We start from the raw sequence: 16,610 nt of genomic DNA on the forward strand, positions 1-16,610 counted from the left end.
GGAAGGGTTGAAATTGCTGCTTTTTAAAATATATATTTTTATTGATTTCACAGAGGAAGGGAGAGGGAGAAAGAGAGAAACATCAACGACGAGAGAGAATCATTTATCAGCTGCCTCCTGCACGCTCCACACGGGGGATTAAGCCTGCAAATCCGGGCGTGTGCCCTGACTGGGAATCGAACTGTGACCTACTGGTTCATAGGTCAACACACTGAGCCACACCAGCTGGGCAGAAAATCACTGCTCTGAAGACGTATTTCAGATCTCTCTGTTTGTATCAACCCTTTTGTGACTTAGCCACACAAACTCTTGCTGGGCACCTCCTTTTTCTACTCCCGTCTGTCCGTCTACAGTCAGTTCTCCACACTGTGGTCAGAGTGACCCTTTTATAACAGGAAAGCCTGCAGTGGCTTCTCCTTGCACCGTCCAGAAGACAGACTCCTCCTCATGGCCTGCAGGGTCCCTGCTCACTGATCCAGCCTGTGCTGGGCCCTGGCTGTGCGTTCCTGAGTAGGTGGCTCCTGCTACACTGCTCTGCTGCCTCCACTGGGCAGGTGCCAAGCTTGCTCCTAACCCAAGTCCTTTGTCCTAGTTCCCCCCGGTGCCTCCAACGCTCTGTCCTCCATCTTCCCAAGGCTCTTTCACAGTCATTTCTCAGCTCCAGTGACCTCTCCAGAGAGCTCTTTATTCACCCTCCCTGGTAAAATAGGCCCTCATTTTCCCCTTTTGTGGCTTCGTAATGCATTTACCCTGTCTGAAATGATTTTGAGTGTCTAGTAAGCATCAGACTTTGTTCAAATATTTGTATAGCATCTCCTGCCATCACTGAAAATGAAATCAATCTCTTCTTGGAACTCACAGTCCGCTGGGGGCCCCTGAGGGTTACAAAATTATGTATTCCTGGAAAAATTAGTGTGCACAGGGCACTGTGGCAGCTGGGATGGGAGTTCCTGTCTGCCTGGCATGATCAGGTGAGGCCTGCAGACTGGGTCGTACAGCTGATCTGTCCTTGGGAGATGACTGTGCTATAATTCTGTCTTCCATTCCTGAGCTATTTAATGAGTTAAGGGGGCCCAGTGCGCACTGCCAGCACCGTAGCAGTGAAGGAGAGAAACCCCGCTCCCAGGAAGCTTGCATTAGGTTGAGAGAGAAAGAGAGACTAAAGATGTGAACCCCATATTTACACAGTGTGAAAGGGGCTTTGAAAAATGTAAACGTGGAAATAAGAGAGGCCAACTTTAAATGGGGCGGCTAGGGAGAGCCGTGCTGGGGATGTGTCTTTTGAGCTGAGACCTAAAGAATGAAAATGAAGCAGCCGGGAAGCGCTGGGGAAAGGCTCTGACCCGCAGAGGCACAGAGCAGAGATCTGGAGGCCAGAATGGCTCAGAAGCGGGCAGAGGCGGGTGTGCCTGGCACACAGCAAGGGTGATGTGCGTTTGGAAAGAAAATCAGGAGCCAGATCATGCCGGGTCTTGAAAGTTCAGGGGAAGAGTTGGGGTATTATTCCCAGGCCTATGGAAAGCCATCAAAGGATATTAATTAGGGGAATGATGCCATCCAGTTTACATTTTAAGAACTGGATGGACTGGAAGGGAAGTTGGAAAGTAGGAAACTAGGTAGAAGGTTATTACTGTAGCAAGAGGAGGTGGCTGGAACTAGATGGGAGGTAGTGGGATGAAGCAATGTGGAAGAATTGAGGTATATTTTGGACATAGTATCGACAGTACCTGTGATAGAGTATCTGGGTTTTAAGGAAAGATGAAAGGCGAGTCCGAAGATTTTGGCTTGAGCACCTAGATAAATTGTGATGCAATATTGTGAGGTGGGAAATACTGGGAAAAAAACTAATTTCCTAGGCATGGAGATTGAGCCATGATTTGGTCATTAAATTGAAGCTATGAATGAGGCCCAGCTGGTGGGTTGAGCCACCACGCACCAAGAGGTCTCTGGTTCAATTCAGGGTCAAAGCACAAGCCTGGGTTGTGGGCTCTTATCTCTAGTAGGGAGTGTGCAGGAGGCAGCTGATCAATGTTTCTATCTCTCTCTTCCTCCTTCCAAGAAAAAAACAACAACATCCAAAAATAAAAAACGTTAAAAAAATTGAAGCTGTCAGGTCAGCACTTGGATACATGAGTCTGGAGGTCACTTGAGAGGGAAGGCTGGAAATAGAAATTTGGAAATCATCAGGCTGTTAATGCTGTTTAAAGCCATGGGAATAGATATAATTAAGGAGATAGTTAAGTCGTAAAATAAAAAGGGGCCTAGAACAGAGCCCTGGGACATTCTAGCACTCACAAGTTGGGAGAGGGAGGATGAGACAGCAAAGGAGACAAGGAATTAGTGAGGCCTGAGGGAAACTCAAGACTGAGTTAAGAAAGAAGCTGAGGAAAAGGGGGGTTTGCATAGTGGATTACATATATCACCTCATTTCATTCTCAAAACAACCCATTTGAAAAAAGCAAGGTAGGCCCTGGCTCTTAACTACTGGTAGGGCTTTAGCCTGTGACTTGGGCTCTGAAGGAGTTCACAACTGAGAGAAGAGATAGGTTCACAGAGTTTATTTTACTTTCCGGAAGGGAAAGCGCCTGTGCATACTAATCAATATAAAGGCCAAGAAATAAACAGTGGCTTGCTCTTTTAATGGCTGCTGTTGCCAGGTGACAGGGAAGGGAGGAGGATTGGGGGCTGGAGTTGAGCAGGTATCTGGGGTTTGTCTTTGAAAAGTTCTTTAGTCCAGGCAGATGTCCGAGAGAGGTGTCTTTAGCAGGATCTTCACGAGCCTGTAAAACATTCTTAGAGTGAAAGTTACAAAGAGTTCAAAAGGGGACCAGCTTGGGTTTGAGAAGGAGGGAGTAGAGTCTTTCTAACTAGAAACTTTCTGGCCCCAATCTCTGTGGAGTCATTAAAACCCAAGGGAGGAGGGGCATGCAAGAACGTAGCCTTGAAAGTAGCTTACCTTGTCTTGCAGTTTGCTCGGAGGGGCTGTTTGATTCAGAGGAGTGAGCAATCTTGTAGTTTAATTACCAGGTGCTTTTTCACATATTGTGGAAGGCTACAGGAAAGAAAAGAAAAAGCCCCCCTTTTCCCTCCTAACACCGTGCATGATTCCCAAAGAAGAGAAGTGAATCCAGTGTTGCCAAGAGGTGATTATAGTGTTTATTGGATTTTGCTCAGAGCCAATAATAGTCTAGGTAACAGCCAGACTGGAGGAGGTTGAACAGAAAACAGGAGGTGAGGACAAGGAAAAAAAAAGAACTTGGAAGTAACTTGTTGAACGTACATGGTACAAGGGAGCTAAGAAATGAGGTGAGAGTTCAGTGGGAATGTGGCTTCAGGGAAATTTGTTTTTTAGGTGGGAGGACCCAGAGCCTGTTGTTTGCTTATGGTATGAACCAGGAGTAAAGGTGGGGTGTGATGTAAGGGACAGGAAAGGGACCATGGCGTGGGTCAAAGCCCCTTCCATTCTTGGTCCTGTTTGCTCTGACTAGTGGGAGGATATGGGAGTCACATTGTATGTGCCTAAGGCTGTCCCTTACAGACCCTTTGATTTGGAGAGCAATGACTGGCACGTTTACTACAAGTAGGAACGTTTAATGCAAAATTGGATCACAGGTAATATGTTAGAATCCTTCATAAGTAGGTTAAGTAAGCAGCAGCCCAAACTAAGACACGTTAAGGGTACAATTGTTATTGCACAGCTGATACTGAGGAGTACATGCATTAAGCAGATGCTCTTGGGGCTTGCCTACTGAGTACAGATGTGTGCTGGCCTGGGCCAGTACCCACACAGTCATTTGGGTGGACATGGGAAGCTCAGGAGAGTAAAAACACAAACCTTGCTAATCTAATGACATGGCTCTCAGAGGGCAAATCAAACCTGATGTGTTTTCCTTTTGTAGGTCACTTCCTTCTTTCCCCTGGCTGCTTTGAGAGCCTTTTCTTTTTCATTAATTTTTGATAGCTTTAATACAGTGTGCCTTCGCCCCAATCGATTTGGCTCAGTGGATAGCGCGTCGGCCTGCAGACTCAAGGGTCCCAGGTTTGATTCCAGTCAAGGGCATGTACCTTGGTTGCAGGCACATACCCATTAGGGGGTGTGCAGGAGGCAGCTGATCGATGTCTCTCTCTCATTGATGTTTCTAACTCTCTATCTCTCTCCCTTCCTCTCTGTAAAAAATCAATAAAATATATTTTTTTAAAAATACAGTGTGCCTTGGAGAGCCCGGCCAGCATGGCTCAGTGGTTGAGTATCGATCTATGAACCAGAAGGCCATAGTTTGATTCCCGGTCAGGCCACATGCTTATTGTGGGCTCAATCCCAGTGTGGGGCGTGCAGAAGGCAGCCAATCAATGATTCCCTCTTATCATTGATGTTCTGTCTCTCCCTCCCTCTCTGAAATCAATAAAAATATATTTTAAAAAACACACAAAAGAAAACAACATGCCTTGGCGAGGGCCTCTTTGGATTCAGGTAACTAGGGTTTCTGTTTGCTTCTTGGATTCGAGGATCTAGTTCTTTCCATAGGTTTGGGAAATTCTCATCCACTGTGTGTTTGAAGAGGCTCTCTTCTCCCTCTCTTCTGGTATGCCTGTTATTCGAAAATTGTGTTTTCTGGTGAAGTCAGATCCCTTAGAGCTCTTCCCTTTTTTTTTTTTTTTTTTTTTTTAACCCTCAGGTCTCTCTCTTCTTCCCTCTGTGCCATTTATAGATCCCCGTCTTCGATGTCACTAATTCTTTCCTCCATCTGGTCAGCTGTTTGTCTCGTCTTATGACCACTGTTTGTCAAATATACTTGTTTTTTGTCTGTGCTTTTGTTTATTGTTTGCAGTGAGTCAGGACAAAGCCTGTTTAATCTCTGAAAAGCTAAGTTCTTGGGTCAGTTTAAAGTTTTTAGATGTCTGTAAACTTGTTTTATTACGCGGTGAGATATGTTTGGACATAACTATCAACAAGATTATGTTCTAAATATAAGTTGTCATGTTTGAATAGTTATTATGCTTTCTGACCTCAGAGGACAGAAAAATCTTCTTTGTTCTTTGTCCTGTAAATTGTCCAATTTCAGATGAATTAGGTCTCTGAACTGTGACCTGCGTTTTTAGAATTTGTTATTATTGGCATTTGCTCCTAAGAACAAACAGTGTGGGAAAAACTGAGATGTAGAGACAAGATAATTATTCTTTTCTTTCTTAAAAAAGAATTTATCTGGTAATATAGACCATGTTTATGTAAGGTGTGTTTGCCTCACATAAATGAGAAACATTTGTTAGTAGTGGGTGGGGAGAAATAGCAAGTTTTACTTAAATATCTTTTTAAGCAATGAGGATATTTTCTTTTAAAAATATTTTTATTGATTTCAGAGAGGAAGTGAGGGGGGAGAGAGATAGAAACATCATGAGAGAGAATCCTTGATCAGCTGCCTCCTGCATGCCCTTACTGGGGATCGAGCCTGCAACCCATGCATGTGCCCTTGACCAGAATCGAACCTCGGACCCTTCAGTCTGCAGGCTGACGCTCTATCCACTGAATCAAACTGGCCAGGGAAGTATAGTTTCTCGTAGTGTTTTAAAATTACTTAATTTAAACCTTAAATATTTAACTTACACTATATCAGCAATTTTAAGATAAACGTACATTTCCAATGAACAGTTAATCAAAAGAGTATATTACAAAGTAGTAATTTTTTCTCAATGTAACACTGATATGTTAACTAGAAAATCTGGAAATAAAAGTATAAAGAAGCTGAGAAATCACCATAACTTCATCACTAAGAAGTATAAAATGATATACATTAATATTTTTATATCATAACATAAATATTTATATTACAGGAAATAAGATATGTGGAGCGAAGTTACGCATCAAAACCTACTTTGAATGTAAGTATAAATTTAAATTGTGCTTTAAAATGAAAGAATTTAAAGGAAATGTAGTTAATAAAAAATGCATATTTTTATAATTTGTGTATATGGGAGGGTCAGCTTGGGATAATGCAATGACTAGAATTAGCTAATTATTGAAACACTAACTTCCAACTTAAGATAAAAACTTTTAATCTAGTGCATAATTTCTGCTTCTTTTTGTCTACTGTAAAACCACCTTCTCTCAAAACTTGGGCAGTTCCTTACTCTCGGGGACCCTCATTATGTTGTATGTGACACACTGCAGAGGCCACTTGAACGACAGAAGGGACTGGACCAGGCTGGGTGTTAGACAGGAAGGCGCGTCCCCTGATCACCGAGTGCGTTGTGAGGGAGTCCTCGCTCTGTTTCATGAGGGTCCCTAAAATGAATAGCCTTCAACCAAAATCTGGGGAATAATTCTTATTTATTAACTTGAAATGGGAATGTGGAAGGCGAGTGTAAGGAGAGAATTGTTACAATAGTGTTTCATAATTATTTAAGAGCTCTTGTCTACTTTTTCTTAAATTTCATATTAATATTATCTTATTAGTAATTATTTAAGAAACTGTGGCTCTGGCTGTGTCCCAGTTGTGGTGTGGCCCTATCTAGTCTAGCATACAGGGATTGATTCCTAGACCAGAGTTCCCTTCAGTAAGGAAGCCCATTGGTTAGGGCAGTGATGACGAACCTATGACACGCCTGTCAGAGGTGACACACGAACTCGTTTTTTGGTTGATTTTTCTTTGTTAAATGGCATTTAAATATATAAAAAAATATCAAAAATATAAGTCTTTGTTTTACTATGGTTGCAAATATCAAAAAATTTCTATATGACACGGCACCAGAGTTAAATTAGGGTTTTTCAAAATGCTGACATACTGAGCTCAAAAGGTTCGCCATCACTGGGCTAGGGTTATCATACAGTTAACAAGGATAAAGTTATCATTTCTTAAAGTTTGACTGAGGAGTAGAATTGAAACTTAAGCTTCTGGTTTTAAACCTCCTGTGGAGAACTGAGAAGGATCAATGCCTATTTTAAAGTAGGTTTGTTTTAAATTTTCGATTATTTCTTAAATCATTAAGTACCAGCATTAAACAGATTAGTTTTATTCTGTTTAAATATTGAGATTATTGCCCAGCCGGTGTAGCTCAGCAGTTGAGTGTCAGCCCAGGAACCAAGAGGTCACCGATTCAATTCCTGGTCAGGGTTGTGGGCTCGATCCCCAGTTTGGTGTGTGCAGGAGGCAGCCAATCAATGATGTTCCTCTCTCATCGATGATTCCCTCTCTCTTAAAATCAGTAAAAAACATTATTTAAAAATATTGATATTATTTTAATCTTTGATGATTAACTCAGAAAAGTCTCTTTCTTGGATAATAATGTCTATGAATTATGTTTACTAGTACTTAATAAAAGATGATTTGGGTAAGATATTTAAATACAATAATTATTATCATCTCCTGTCTTACCAGGAAGTGGTCATAGCAAGTGCTACAAGAACACCCATTGGATCCTTTCTAAGCAGCCTTTCCTCCCTGCCAGCCACTAAGCTGGGCTCCATTGCCATTCAGGGAGCCATTGAAAAGGCAGGTGAGTGGTCGCTTTGCTCTTTGTGTTAAGGGGCAGTGAGTCACTGGAACAAATATTTATTTTGGACATATGTAACACTTAGAAATGACTTAATGCCTATATTTCTGAATTCCCTCGTAAAGAACTTTTTGTACTATAGAGTTAGGAATGAAACTCAAAAACTGACAAGAAAAGGAAACCATCCCTGCTTTATAATGTCAGGTACCTTATTAGATAACCACCAGTTATTACATTGAATAAAATATGGAAATGCATTTTTGTTTTTTTTTGAAAAAGGAATACCAAAAGAAGAAGTGAAAGAAGCATACATGGGTAACGTTATACAAGGAGGTGAAGGACAGGCCCCTACACGGCAAGCAGTGCTGGGTGCAGGTACTATGAATACATTTTGGCTTTCATACGTCAAATGTTTGACATGGCAAAATGGAGGTCATTTCAGCTTAAATAAAAAGTTAAGTGCATAATATCATTGAACACTTATAGACTGGTACTGGCAGAAGTAATGGTGCATACTTTATTAACTTTAGTTCTACAATTGTGTTTGAAGGGCATCTTTGTTTTTCAGAATTATGACTTGTCTGTATTGGTTTTAGGCTTACCTATTTCCACTCCATGCACCACGATAAACAAAGTTTGTGCCTCAGGAATGAAAGCCATCATGATGGCCTCTCAGAATCTTATGTGCGGACATCAGGTAAGAAGGACCTTCTTTTCTATGTTATAATTAAAATAATACACAACGCTAGAAGACACCAAAAATCTAAGCACATCCGTGCTTTAGAAGTGCTCCTAAGTATAGTTGCTGTGTTGTTTCAGACACTCAGGAATGTCTAATGTGCTAATTCCCTTGGAAATAGAGGTCAAAATGATACCCAAGTGTCTTGTGTTAAAAAGTAGTTCTCAGCCAAGATATTTTAGTCTTCAGAGTCTTTCTCTGAGATTCTTGGTCATTTCAAACATCATAAATTTTATATTTACCAGAGGAAGGGGTTTCATCATACATGAGAAGAGGTGCTGACCCTGGGAATCAAGTAGTTGATTGACCCAAGAATTGATGACTGATTTGTAGTTCCTGTGTGCCCAGGTTCAGTTGTTAAATTGTATAGGTTTTCGGGGGCCCAAGTCCTTCTGATCGAGGTCCTCCCCCCAAAAAATTGTACAGGTTTTCTATTGGCCTTGCTGGTTTAGATCTTCTCTTTACCTGGGATCAAGCAAGAGATAGAAGTATATGTTGTGGTGTGGGGCGACTAGACCTAAACCCATAGAAATAAGACTTCATTAGATCTAGCCCTGGTTTTTTCAGTTGAGGGAAGTGAGGTTGAGATGACCACAGACACAAAGTTAGAGGGTTGGAAATAGAAAATGGATGTCTCTATCCCTGCTTGGTGCATTCCAGCTGATTAGGGCATAACACACCAGGATAAAATCAATTGAGATGTTTGCAAATTGTTTCTTACGTATACAAGAGCCACAATTCTGTGTACCCTTGATGATATCCCTCCTTTGCTTTGTTTCCAATTGTATGGCAAGCCAAAGAGAAAAAATATAGTGATATCTGAGCTACTGTATCAGAGACTTTATAAGTTTTATATGCACATGCTAAAACCTGGCGGTATATAAAAGTATAAAATGAAAAATAAGTCTTTTTTGTTCTTGCCCCTGTCTGAGTGTCTGACTTGTTTACCACTTGTGTTTTCTGACACTTAAGAGCAGAGAACTTTGGGCAAGTTGTTTAAACTCTGTGCCCCACTTAATGTCTTGGAGATTCTTTCTATATCAGCACATAAGATAGTATTCTATTGAACTGAACAATTTATTTTATGGGTCCTTATTGAATGAACACTTAGGCAGTTTCCAGTTTTTCACCATTTTACTTTATTTATTTAATGTTTTTTTATTGATTTTAGAGAGAGAGGAAAGGAGAGGGAGAGAGAGAAACATCGATGTGAGAGAAACATTGATTGGTTGCCTCCTGTATGCACCCAACTGGGGATCAAACTGGCAATGTGGGTATGTGCTCTGACCAGAAATCAAACCCACGACCTTTTGGTGTATAGGACTAAGCTCCAACCAACTGCGCCACACCAACCAGTGTAGTTCTTCAGTATTTTAAGTATAGCAGTGAGTATCGCTATACATATATCTTTGTTACTTATACCTACTTGAATCACCTCCACTGAGGCAGTACAGTGTAGTGGTTAAAAACAAAATCTAGAGCCGGATTAATTCCAAATTCTACTTCTGTCTCACATTGGCTGAGCACTTACTATGTGACATTCACTGGAGATTGGTCAATAAAACATTAAAAAATCATCATGTGCAAGTCTGTTGGAAAAATTCCTAAGAGGAAAATTTTTGAATCAGAAGATGTTAAAATTTTGGTATTTTCAAATGCTTTCCATAGAAGTTGAACCAGTTATAGTTTCCAAAGGTTGTGAGAGTTTGTTTGCCTACATATAAGTTAACACTAACACTGCCTATTATCAAACCCTTGTGAAACCAGTGGATGAAAAATGGTCATAAGATGTTTAGATGTTACAAAACTTAAAATGAAAAAGAGTTTTATCTCAGTTGAGTTATTGTGGTTCTGTACCAAATGCTATTTGCACTACATTAAAATGCTTTCAGTTTATTTAACTAATTTATGCATGTATAAAATGATCTGATTTATAGGAATATTAGGAATTGCCTTATTTTGAGCAATTATCTATGATTTTGGAAAATAATCAAGTTTATTTTCTTTTCAATTACAGTTGACATTCAATTTTATTTTATAGTTATTTCAGGTACATGTAATATTATTTTATAGTTATTTCAGGTGCATGTATAATGGTTAGACATTTATATAATTTACAGTTATCCCCCACAATAAATCTAGTACCCATCTGGCACCATACATAGTTATTATAATACTAGAGGCCCGGTGCACGAAATTTGTGCATGGGTAGGGTCCGTAGGCCTGGCCAGCTATCAGGGCTGATCAGGGCCTTCCTTCGTTCCACGCTGCCCTCTGGTGGTCAGCACACATCACAGTGAGTGGTTGAACTTCCAGTTGGTGGAACTCCCGAGGGGACAATTTGCATATTAGCCTTTTATTATATAGAATTATTGATTATATTCCCTATGCTGTACTTTATATCCCTGTCACTGTTCTGTAACTTCCAGCTCGTAACTCCTTACTTCTGTCACCTTTTTCACCTAGCCCCCAAATTCCTTCCCATCTGGCAATCATCATTTTGTTCTCTGCATCTCTGTCTATTTTTGTTTTGTTTGTTCATTTATTTTGTTCTTTAGATTCCACATATAAATGAAATCATATGGTATTTGTATTTGTCTGACTTACTTCACTTAGCATAAGACCCTCTAGATCTACCCATGTTGCAAATGGTAAGATTTCTTTTTTATGGCCTAGTAATATTTCATGGTATATGTGCACTACATCTTTATGATGAATTTTATTTTATATTGAAGAATGATTAATACTTTATTTTCTGTCTCTTACTGCCATCATCCCTAGAAAATAAAATCTCCTATTTCAAAATAGGTGAAGAATTTAGTTTATATAACTTGTTTCTCCTTATTCCTGATTAAAAGCTGTGAGAAAATAATGTTTGCTTTAATTAGCCTGAGAGGCATGTTGTAGGGAGGTTGAAACCGCCAGAAATTAGTATGGACATTTGAATGATGTTAATTTTTCCTATCCATAAACATGGTATAATGCTCCCATTTACTTGTGTCTTCTTCAATTTCTTTCTTCAGTGTCTTATCATTTTCCCAAGAAAGATGGTGCCTATGGACGAGGGACTCAATACAGGGATCCTGGTCACTGTCCCTTTAGCTGTACCCTCGGAGCCGCACTACTCATTTTTTCCAAACATGGGTCTAGTTCAGTTTGAGCTGCTCCTCCACTGGAGCCCAGAAGGTGTGGCTGAGAAAAATATTTTGTGCCCTGGCCCTTTAACAGGGCACCTGGATTTCTAGCTGACACCTGTCTCTCCCTGTTGACAGGATCCCTGTTGATTTTCACAGCCAGATTTATGTGGGCTCTGCTTCTTCACTCTTGATTCTCGGTGGTTGAGCATGGCATGGGCTTGAGACCCCATGTTCCTCAGGGGTGACTTTTACAACTGACATATATTCCCGAGGATTCTCAGCTGCCTCATGTGAGAATGGGGTCAGGCCTTTCTCCCATTATCGGTGTGGCTTCTGTAAATCCTTCGTTACAAGGCTTCTGTTCAGCTAGTCTTCACTTGGTTATTCAGGCAGATTGTTCTATATTTTAGTTGCAATTGCAGTTTAGTTCTGGAAGATGAGTATAACTTCCACCTACTCTGTTGCCACCAGATCCTGACTCTAACCTTAATTATCATTACACATTGTAGACCATTTCCTTTCATCGGGGTTAAGAGGGTACTTCTTGTAATCACTGTGTAAAAAATGTTTTATAAAGTCCACGTAAATTACTTGTTTATTGTAGTTGTGTAAAGGGTATAATGGATTGGCACTTATGTCTATTGACATTGGTTTTTTGTGTGTGTGCTGATCAGGATGTCATGGTCGCAGGTGGGATGGAGAGTATGTCCAATGTTCCCTACGTGATGAACAGAGGAGCAACTCCATACGGTGGGGTAAAGCTTGAAGATTTGATTGTAAAAGATGGGCTAACTGATGTCTACAACAAAATTCATATGGTAATTATTGCTTTAAAAAATTATATATATATATATTTTATTTCAGAGAGGAAGGGAGAGATAGAAACATCAATGATGAGAGAGAATCATTGATTGGCTGCCTCCTGCACGCCCCCTACTGGGAATTGAACCATGACACTCAACCACTGAGCCACGATGGCTGGGCTTAAATTATATGTATTTAGAAATTGAATTGAAGGATGGGCTCTATAAATGTCTATTTTAGCCATTCATTTGAAGAAAATATTTTTCTATGCTCATTGCATCAGCTTGGCTCAACTATTGAGTAAATTGCTGTACACCAGAGTAGGGCATTTTCTGATTTCTCATAATGGATTCTGTAACTATTTAGTTATTTGCCTTCAAAATAGCAACAGCTGAGCTAATTCAAGTATTTGAAGATGAGACATGAGTGAAAAGTTACCTAGTACAGAATAGTATATTTTAAGAAACTAATTGCTTTTTTATGTTATGCAAAGATAATGTATATTTTATTAAGGTATGCAACATTAATTAGTTTTTTAAAAAATTCCAACTTTTATCAGGGTAACTGTGCTGAGAACACTGCAAAAAAGATGAATATTTCACGAGATGAACAGGATACTTATGCTATTAACTCCTACACCAGAAGTAAAGCAGCATGGGAAGCTGGGAAGTTTGGAAATGAAGTGATTCCTGTCACAATTACAGTAAAAGGTAGAGCGATAATGTTCCAAATACATTTTAATTTTTAGTAGACTTTACATGTTGCAAAATTTTTTATGTTTAAGTCTTAGTACTTTTTTAATTTTGTTAATCCTCACCTGAGGATATTTTTTCCATTGATTTTAGAGAGGTTGTAAGGGTGGGGGAGAAAGAGAGAGAGAGAAACATTGATATGAGAGACACACATTGATTGGTTGCCTCCCACATGAGCCCAACCAGATTAAACCTGCAACCAAGGTATGTGCTCTTAACCAGAATGGAAGCGCCACCCTTCAGTCTGGGGGCTGACATGGGCCGACACTCTATTACTGGGCCAAAGTGGCTAGGACTAAATTTAGTACATTTTAATCTTTTTCATTTCAACTGAGGACACTGACCTTTCTGCTTAATTATGGGAAATGTTGCCATTCCAGACAGTTCAACCCAATTTAATATAAGATTTCATTAAAATTGGCTCAGGCTTCCTAAGTTTCTACCTTTATTCATAGCTCAAATAGAGCTCCTGACCAACTCCAGAATAAATCCACAGTAAAGGTTCATTTCCCTGGCTTAGGTTACATTTCCATTCCAGGAATGATTAATGTGCCCAGCACTATGGACTATAAGGGCTTATCCAGCCTAGGGCAGACATCTACCCCTAGGGTCAGGAGAATGGGATCTGTGATTACAGAAGGAGGTGGGGAGACAAGAGAACAGGATGTGGCTGAATAGAAGATTTAAAGTGCTTTAAGCTTCGTAATAACTTGTAAGACACTAACAGATTACAGATGGTAGGTTGTACAATAGAATTTACTCGATGGTTTAAGGTATGCTGGCATACAAAGAAAGGCACAGACTACCAAGGCACCCAATTGTTGTCTTGACTGGTGATAACTTAAACGATGTTTGTTCTAGGTAAACCAGATGTAGTGGTAAAAGAAGATGAAGAATATAAACGTGTTGATTTTAGCAAAGTTCCAAAGCTGAAGACAGTTTTCCAGAAAGAAAACGGTTAGTATTAAGAAATGAAGCATAAGAAAAAATGGGAGTATTAATACTATATCTTGCCTTGGAATTGCCTAAGGATTTAAAAAAAGTAATTCTAGAAAACATCTAGGAACTATTTAATATTTTCAATACATCAGGCTCAAGTGAAATTAAGAAAACAAATATTTATCCAAAGTATATTTAAAGTTGCTTAACAGTTAATGCCTTTAATAGATAAATCCTAGGAAAGTGATTAGTAAACCAGCATTTGCCCAGTGCCATCATGCATGTGTTTCAGAGCTAGCTCTGAATAAACTGTTATAAAAAATTAACACAAAAAAAGCATTCTTACATTAATTTATAGTTATGTATATGTTTCAAAAGGGCAGGAGCTATCTCCATTTGTATTTGTAATTTTCCATGCATCTAGCAACATAAGCAGTACTAGGTAGGAACTTGTTTAATTGAACCGAATGGATTCAGTGTGAAGGCATGTTTTGACTTCATGCTCATTGATGCCTTCAGGCACAGTCACAGCTGCCAACGCCAGCACACTGAATGACGGAGCAGCCGCCGTGATTCTGATGACTGCAGATGCAGCCAAGAGACTCAATGTCAAACCTCTGGCAAGAATAGCAGGTAGAGAATGTTCTGAACTTGTTTATTCCTAAACCTCTGCAAGCCGTTCCTGAAACGGAGTTTCCTTGTCAGTAATACATAATATTGAAGCCATCTGTAGCTACATAGGTTGTGCTTTGTGACAGGATATAACTAGTACACATTTTAACAGGGATAGAAGCTCCTTTAATATTATTATAATTTTCTTTATATAATAGTAAGCTTTAAAAATATTTTCCTCTCCTAGAAAATGAGTGGGAAAATACAGGGTGCATGTTTTATTTTACCCGGGCATGTAGGGAACAGTAGCCAGATAAAATCCCATATACATCAAAAGAATATGGGATGAAGAGTCTAGAAATATGAAGTCTAGATGTTCTTCCATTTATTATTTCTGGGCTTGGCATACCCTCAGTTTACTTAAGCCTATCTTCAGCTGTAAAATCTGCCTTGCCTTCTTCATAAGGAGTTAAACAGAAATTTTGTTACTTTTTAAAAACCTTGTGACTGAATTTATTCTTAGTTTAGATCATAGTTTCTTAACCTCAGCACTATTGATATTTTACAATAAATAATTCTTTCTTTTTTGGGTTTGTTCTGTGCATTGTAGGATGTTTAGCAGATTTTTGGCCTCTACTACTAGTTACTATAGTAAGTGGCATTGTATCCATTAGGACAACTAAAAATATCTCTAACACCAATGTCCCTGGAGGCAAATTTCCCCTAACCCCCCACTTGTGAAAATCAATGGCTTATAAAGTGTAGAATGAAACAAATACATTTACATTTATTTCAGGGGATAGGAAATTTGCATTTTTGCATATTATACAGGGTGTCCCAAAAAATGTATACACACTTTAAAAGCTGATAGATCGATTTTGAAAATGAAATGTATTTTAATAAACACTACCTTTATAATTATTCTAAGTATGTGTATACATTTTTTGGGGGGACACCTATATATAACAGTTGTTAGACCTTTGAGTGCAAATAAAAAAGACTTTAAAAGCTTTTTATTTTTTTATGAAGCATTTGCTGACGCAGCTGTAGAACCTATTGATTTTCCAATTGCACCTGCATATGCTGTACCTAAGGTAAGAACATACTCCATTCTGCCAAATTGAACAAAATAAACTGATGAATAAAATAGAACCAGAGCCATTCAGAGGGAAGGAGGGAGCGGAGGTGGGAAGAGAGTAACCAAAGAACATATATGCATACATGCATTACCCACGGACACAGACAACAGGGTAGTGAAGGCTTGGGGTGGGGAGGGATCCAGGTGAAGGGAGGCAAAAAGGAGGTCATCTGTAATATTCTCAACAATAAAGATTTAAAAACCCATAGCATTACCAAATGACCCAAGAATTCCAGTCCTATGTACATACCCAAGAGAAGTTAAAAAAAGGCAAGGGTGCCTGAGGCAGGCTAGATGCTGAGGGCTCGAGAAGTTGTTCACACCTGGATGCCATGTTTTGTCTAGTGCTGCTGGGACAGAGGAAGCTGCCTGAACTCCACAGCTTAGAAAGTTACCTGAGCCCAATGGAGGAAGAGAGAATAGTTTCTTGTTAATTTTACTGTTGCTCACAACATAAAAACTTCTAAAGAAAAAGGGCACCAGCAATATTTTATAAAGATAATCATTATCATCACAACACTTTCCTGGCTATGAGGAACTACCAAAATAAGAGATATTTAAATTTAAAAAGACTTCAAACAGGTAAAATAATTTAAATAAATAATTCACAGTAAAGTAACAATAGCTCTGAATATCTGTGCTCCAAATAACTCCACAGCAACTTTTATAAAGCAGAAACTATAAGGGATGCAGTAAAAACATTAACCATACCAACAGTAGACATTAATATACCTTTCATTTGACAGACCAAACTTCTCTCTCCAAGATAGAAATTGAGATAGTACAAATAAAATCTTTTGATTGCAGTGCAGTAAGTTGTGAAATTAAAATCAGAAAATAAAAGGTCTCTTCTTCCTGGAAACTAACAAACTACATATTTAGATATCTCTTGCATCAAAGGAAAGTACAAACTGAATTTCTGGTTAAGATGGTGGACTAGGTAAATACTGAGCGCACCTTATCCTATGACCACATCAAAATTACAACTAACTTAAAAAAAC

General features: G+C 39.2%; 1 protein-coding gene across 1 annotated transcript in view; it reads left to right on the forward strand.

The window, feature by feature from the left end:
- Positions 1-5,210: 5,210 nt before the first annotated feature.
- The window catches only part of ACAT1 (acetyl-CoA acetyltransferase 1), a gene marked incomplete at its 5' end in the record, with an annotated part of 16,038 nt that continues 4,638 nt past the window's right edge, over positions 5,211-16,610 (forward strand). The window contains 10 exons of the mRNA XM_006753146.2: positions 5,211-5,231; positions 5,830-5,877; positions 7,374-7,491; positions 7,768-7,863; positions 8,085-8,185; positions 12,039-12,182; positions 12,728-12,878; positions 13,782-13,877; positions 14,379-14,492; positions 15,501-15,565. Of these exons, the coding sequence (XP_006753209.2) occupies positions 5,211-5,231; positions 5,830-5,877; positions 7,374-7,491; positions 7,768-7,863; positions 8,085-8,185; positions 12,039-12,182; positions 12,728-12,878; positions 13,782-13,877; positions 14,379-14,492; positions 15,501-15,565 (954 nt within the window). The remainder of the gene's footprint in view (positions 5,232-5,829; positions 5,878-7,373; positions 7,492-7,767; positions 7,864-8,084; positions 8,186-12,038; positions 12,183-12,727; positions 12,879-13,781; positions 13,878-14,378; positions 14,493-15,500; positions 15,566-16,610) is intronic.

The sequence above is a fragment of the Myotis davidii genome, unplaced genomic scaffold (assembly GCF_000327345.1).
Source record: "Myotis davidii unplaced genomic scaffold, ASM32734v1 scaffold1491, whole genome shotgun sequence".
Taxonomy (NCBI): domain Eukaryota; kingdom Metazoa; phylum Chordata; class Mammalia; order Chiroptera; family Vespertilionidae; genus Myotis; species Myotis davidii.